The sequence below is a fragment of the Sinocyclocheilus grahami genome, unplaced genomic scaffold (genome assembly GCF_001515645.1).
Source record: "Sinocyclocheilus grahami isolate Dianchi unplaced genomic scaffold, SAMN03320097.WGS_v1.1 scaffold747.1, whole genome shotgun sequence".
Classification (NCBI taxonomy): domain Eukaryota; kingdom Metazoa; phylum Chordata; class Actinopteri; order Cypriniformes; family Cyprinidae; genus Sinocyclocheilus; species Sinocyclocheilus grahami.
In genome coordinates, this window is record NW_015505926.1 from 1,365,690 (window position 1) to 1,372,403 (window position 6,714).

Sequence of the window (6,714 nt, forward strand, 5' to 3'; positions counted from 1 at the left end):
TCTATGCCCCGCCTCTCTCAAACATGTCGTTTTCAACAAATCCCCCTCTTTTGACAAGCGCAGTCTGCTCTGATTGGCCAGCTGACCCAGTGCATTGTGATTGGCCGAACACCACAAGCACGCGTCAGAAATGTAACGCCCCTTACCATAATCACGAGCTTCAGCTTTCAAAGTAAATATCAAGACAGTTAATAATGTCGTTAGTTTTACCATCAGTTCAAGCCCGAAAGGGCAACAGAGTTGCATGATAGACACTGTTTCAGAAGCGCCAGATTGTCATAGCAAAGTCGGAATTGACCCTTTTTTTTGAATAGCCTTTGTGCACAGCCAGCCTTGTACTCTTCTAGGTTAAAAAAAACTGTCGTCCATAAAATGCATTGCACAAATTCGAACATTTGGGTTGTGCTGTTCTGTTGTAAATAAATCTTAACCAATGATTCCTAATTGCATCTACTTCCAGAAAAGCCCAAATAAAGTGCTTTTGCTTTCGCACTGAAACACACAGCTCTCCCTGACATGGCTGAATCAACACTACTGCTGTTCCTGAAACCACACCTTCTTTCTTTGCGTGCACATTTGGGCGGCATTATGCTAATATTTCCACATAGTGACGTAGACATGTGGGGGCGTGTTAGAACGAGGCATTTAGGTAGGCATGGTTGACTATTAACTTTTATAAAGAATATCTCTTTGGATTTGAGACTTTAGTCTTTGCAACTTTACAGATCTTCTTTATGCACCAAGAGCTTGTAACACTCCAAAGAGAAAGGAAAAATTGAAATCGCATCATATGACCCCTTTAACTGTGTTCTATTGTCCACTTTCTGTCTCATGGCAAAGAAGCAGTTTGTAGAAAATTTAATATGTTTATAATATCTACATGTACAGAAACCTCAAAAATTACATCCAGTTTAAAGAGATATATAAAGGTAACTCTATCGCCCCCTTGAGGTTTCTTAGTGCTGTAGTCATTTTTAAGCGTGCATGTGTGTACAATGGTTTTTAGTGTGTGGGCTAAACATTTGGGTCAATGTTTGCATACATTCAAAGAGTATATTTGTGGCCTTAAAGCAGGGTGGGGCACTCGTTACGCAACAGCAGGATGCAGTACTAGAACCACTGGGCAAAAACTGTATCTCAAATGTTTCTCATAGTCACAAGTGAGATTAAATGAAAAGCAAATGAAAAAATGTGCTTCGTAATCTCACATCTATCTCAGAAGTGTTTCAGAAGAGTTCTAAACAATATCAAAATAAATAAAATAATAAAAGTCCAAATAATGGCCAAGTCAGAGATTTCAGATTGAAGACCAATACCAAATTATCTTAACCATGTACTGTACATTAATTTCCCCAGTTCTACTTCTACTATATGACAACATTTTGCATTTCTCCTAAGGAATCTGAGACAAATCTAATACTTCAGTGATCTATGGAAAAACAAAAAAAATTCCTAATGCTAATTAATTCTTCATTTTTGTGATGCCTAATGCCTAAAACTAATTTTCATACAATATTACATACAACATGTTTATAAGGATACTAATAGGAATGCACAACATGTCTGTACCATAATAACTTTAATTTAGTTGGCATCGTCGGTATTGGATAATTAATTGTTCACACTCATTTCCCCTATTTTTACATTGAGTAATTTTGCCATCATCTAACACTCACTTAAAAATAATCTTCTAATCTTAACCCTAATAATTTAATAACACTGTAAAATGTCATCTTTAGCAAATCTCAAAATGAATATCCATTTTTCATACTGTACCCAATGACGTGATGCCAAAATTTACTTACTATTGAAAAATTATAATTTTTAGTGTATTATTTTAATGTATACAAAAAAGGCTACATAAACAGGTATAAATAATAATAATAATAATATTGATTGTATCATGAAAATACTTATGAGCTTATATCGGCAAAACAAAAGAACCACAAGCAACAGCTTTATCATAAATCTATAAATACTCACAATCAGTACAACTCAATTTGAGTTTTATAGTTTTGAGTTTTAGTTTATCTGTTTCTCATGACTGAGCATTATCTCCGCAGCTATCTAAATTCTCATCTGCAGTCATCATGGCATATAAAACATCACAGCAACACATTCAATTACGAGTCAGAAGAGGATGGATGGATATGCCAAGAATTGTGATCACTGCGGGGACCTTTCGAGTCACTGACTCTAGTGAGTGAGTCTCTCCAACTCTGTTTACCCAGTAACCCCTCTCTCTACACCCACCTCACCACTGACAGCGCCGTCGCCTAGCAACCCAACACCACACGTGCACTCAGAGTGGGAAGTTGGCCGAGTGAGACAGAGAAAGAGGTGGTGGACAAGTAGTGTGAAGAGGTGAGAGAGAAATAAAGAGAAAGGAGGAAAGAAAGGGAAATATTTGGGGTTCAAAGGCATCTTAAAGAATTAGATCACTCCTGAATTAAAATTTCCTAATAATTTACTCACCCCCATGTCATCCAAAATGTTGATTTCATTCTTTCTTCAGTCTAAAAAAATTAATGTTTTTGGGGAAAACATTCCAGGATTTTTCTCCATATAGTAGACTTCAGTGGTGGCCAACGGGTTAAAGGTCCAAACTGCAGTTTCAATGCAGGGCTCTACATGATCCCAGCCGAGGAATAAGGGTCTTTTCTACCAAAACAATCAGTCATTTACAAAAAAAAATTAAATAAAATGATGTTTTGCACTAGCTCTGTGACTTCATGCTTTACGTAATCATGTTGAAAAGGTCACTTGTGGTAAGTTCTTTGTCTATGTATTTTGGTTCAAAACGGTAGGGTAGGGAGAAAAACTGCATCTAATTTTCTCCTCCAACTTCAAAATCGTCCGACATCGTTGTTTTACCTTTTTTTGTAAAGGGAATTTGATTTTCTTTGCATGTTCACTTTGTAAACACTAGGTCGGTACTTCCACCTACGTCACGCACTTTCCAACATGATTACGTAATGTGTGAAGTCGAGCTAGTGCAAGACGAGAAATTGTGGTTAAAGTATGTAATTTTTTTCTTCTTAGAAAATGACCAATTGTTTTGCTAGATAAGACCCTTATTCCTCGGCTGGGATCGTGTAGAGCCCTTTGAAGCTGCACTGAAACTGCAATTTGGACCTTCAACCTATAGGCTCCCACTGAAGTCCACTATATGGAGAAAAATCCTGTAATGTTTTCCTCAAAAACCTTAATTTCTATTCGACTGAAGAAAGAAAGACATGAACATCTTGACATAGGAATGAGTAAAATATCAGGAAATTTTAATTCTGGAGTGAACTAATCCTTTAAAGCAGCTCAATGAGAAACACGCATCTGATGAGGAATAATAAGTGCTACACTCCTAAAAATAAAGATTCTTTATTGGCATCTATGGTTTCATGAAGAATCTTTACCATTCCATGGAACATTTCCATTACACAAAAGGTCCCTTATAGTGGAATAAACTGTTCTTTAAAGAAAAAAAGGTTCTTTAAAGAACTGTTCCCTGAAAAGTTCTTTATGGAACCAATATTTTTTGCTGTGAAACCCCCTTTTTGGAACCTTATTTTTAAGAGTGCAGGGACTAAATGAGATGTATGAGATGACGTCAAGAAATCACGACAGAAATGCAAAACATTTCTCTCACCATTACTGGAGGAAGACTTGAGTCTCTGGCATAGGTCCTCTACATCTCCATAGCTGTCCTGAATTTTCTGCAAGGCCTCGGCTCCTCTCAGCTCCATCAGGGACCGGAGCTCCTCCAACGTAACCCCAAAGTCCCCAGCATGGTTGGCTTCTGCGCCTCCTCCACCCCGCTTGGGGTAAAACTCCACTGCGCTATTTGCCATCTCACCCATGGTCGCCGTGGTGGACATCTTGAGTCTTAGGTTGTTGGGTCCACGATGTTTGATCTATATGACTTCTTCTCGTCCAGGAGGTTTCAGCAACACGAGGTCAGTATTAGTGACGATTCTTGGCTCAAATTTTTTGGTTTCGAATTTGTTCTTCCACTCCTCGCCCTCCCCGGTAGTTCCTCCTGTTCTTCTAACTCTCCAGAGCCCTTTGAAGCTGCACTGAAACTGCAATTTGGACCTTCAACCTATAGGCTCCCACTGAAGTCCACTATATGGAGAAAAATCCTGTAATGTTTTCCTCAAAAACCTTAATTTCTATTCGACTGAAGAAAGAAAGACATGAACATCTTGACATAGGAATGAGTAAAATATCAGGAAATTTTAATTCTGGAGTGAACTAATCCTTTAAAGCAGCTCAATGAGAAACACGCATCTGATGAGGAATAATAAGTGCTACACTCCTAAAAATAAAGATTCTTTATTGGCATCTATGGTTTCATGAAGAATCTTTACCATTCCATGGAACATTTCCATTACACAAAAGGTCCCTTATAGTGGAATAAACTGTTCTTTAAAGAAAAAAAGGTTCTTTAAAGAACTGTTCCCTGAAAAGTTCTTTATGGAACCAATATTTTTTGCTGTGAAACCCCCTTTTTGGAACCTTATTTTTAAGAGTGCAGGGACTAAATGAGATGTATGAGATGACGTCAAGAAATCACGACAGAAATGCAAAACATTTCTCTCACCATTACTGGAGGAAGACTTGAGTCTCTGGCATAGGTCCTCTACATCTCCATAGCTGTCCTGAATTTTCTGCAAGGCCTCGGCTCCTCTCAGCTCCATCAGGGACCGGAGCTCCTCCAACGTAACCCCAAAGTCCCCAGCATGGTTGGCTTCTGCGCCTCCTCCACCCCGCTTGGGGTAAAACTCCACTGCGCTATTTGCCATCTCACCCATGGTCGCCGTGGTGGACATCTTGAGTCTTAGGTTGTTGGGTCCACGATGTTTGATCTATATGACTTCTTCTCGTCCAGGAGGTTTCAGCAACACGAGGTCAGTATTAGTGACGATTCTTGGCTCAAATTTTTTGGTTTCGAATTTGTTCTTCCACTCCTCGCCCTCCCCGGTAGTTCCTCCTGTTCTTCTAACTCTCCATCAGAGGAGGAAATCGGGACAAGGACAGCCGGACACTTCTAACGTATTTGGAGAAATCCTGTCCTCTCCACTCAACCCCCTCGCCCCTAGGGTCAACAGTACGAGGGATCAGGCCGCTTCCAATCCATCAGGACACAGAGAACGAGAGCGAAGAGGGGGCGCAAAACCAAGCAGGATATTGTGTAGATCTGATGCGTTAGGATTCAAAGGGTGCAGGATGATGGGATTGGTGAGGAAGCCTGCAGAGACACACAGACAGAATAACACATTACAGTCTTCAAAGTGCTCGTGTGGGCAGCAAGTCAGAGTACAGTGGGCATTCCTTAAGAGACGGAGCGAGCATGCAGTCAGACTGCTCCGAGCTAATGCTTTCAAACTTATCAGCACATTTTCGCCTTAATTCAAAGGTCTTTTGTGTCTTAATTGAGTCACACACTTTCCTTACTCTCATTAATGAGGTATTAGACAGGTCTTGGCGATATTAATTATGCTAAACGGACAGGTCAGTCCATTTCGAGCGCAACACGACTAAAATCCCTGGACAGGTATAAAGTATGAGGAATGTGTGCTCTCGCAGATGGTGACGCATATAACATATACTGTATCTCTAGCGATCCAGACCACTGCATTGGCCCATAGTTGCCATGGAAACCTACAGATGCCTCTGACTCCCACAAAGCTCCTTTGGCCTCGCTATATCCCGACACACACATATATACACTTGGTTCTTATTCACACTTGCTCACAAACACAAACACCTCTACACTAGCACAGAGTTTCCTCTCTATCTCTATCATTTTGGCCCTAATGCCATCATCTTCTTTCTTCGTCTTTCTTTTTTTCTCCTTCCATCTCCCAGCATGCCTCTGTATATGTCCCTATGTTCTCTTAGATGACAGTGTCAGCCTCAGACGGCACGCCCACAGACCACAGTTTATCTGGAAACAAAGTTGTGTTTAGGCACCGGGTAGATAAATATAGTTTTTAATCATTACAAATATATTTAAAATTTAAAAATGTTTTTAATAATCCAATTAAAAATTAATTAAACATTTTTAAATTAATGAATGAATAATTCAATAAAAATATAGAAATTAATACATTTTTACATGCTTGTCATTATTGTGGAATAAATTAGTTCAGATAAACCTGCCCTGAATGACAAAAGGGGAAAATAGTTGGCAGTTTACATGTCGGTAAGGGTTTTTCATCAGTCTGTCTGGAGAAAAATTTGCCAGATCAGTGTAATCATTTCAAATCATTATAAATAATAAATTATATTAAATTATATATACTGTACATACATACATACATTGGTTGATTCTCCCCAATTCGTCTTTTTTTCCTTCCTAAAAATGCTATTGCGTGTCATACTTTTCAGAAAGAAAGATTTCAAGGAATATTCAAGGAATATTTGTTCTTTCTCTTTGCTTTTTATATCAGTACATTTAATGATCACTTTAAAACAAGTTTAATAAAAAGTAATCTAAACATAATCTAAAAAGTAGTCAGAACACATTACCTAAAATAAGTAACTTAGATTATGTCACTAACTAAAGTTTTCATCATGCAATCTGTAATCAGTAGCCGACTACAATTTGTAAGTAATCTACCCAGCTCTCTCTCTCTGTCTGTCTGTCTGTCTCTCTCTCTGTGTGTGTGTGTGTGTGTGTGTGTGTGTGTGTGTGTGTGTGTGTGTGTGTGTGTC

At 38.8% G+C, this 6,714-nt stretch overlaps 1 protein-coding gene across 7 annotated transcripts in view; it reads right to left on the reverse strand.

Annotated features, from left to right (window-relative positions):
- The window catches only part of LOC107560942 (plasma membrane calcium-transporting ATPase 3-like), a 53,358-nt gene extending 49,326 nt beyond the window's left edge, over positions 1-4,032 (reverse strand). For all 7 annotated transcript variants that reach the window (XM_016245252.1, XM_016245250.1, XM_016245249.1 and 4 more), the window contains exon 1: positions 3,644-4,032. In XM_016245252.1, the coding sequence (XP_016100738.1) occupies positions 3,644-3,872 (229 nt within the window). In that variant the 5' untranslated portion in view covers positions 3,873-4,032. The remainder of the gene's footprint in view (positions 1-3,643) is intronic.
- Positions 4,033-6,714: the final 2,682 nt, after the last annotated feature.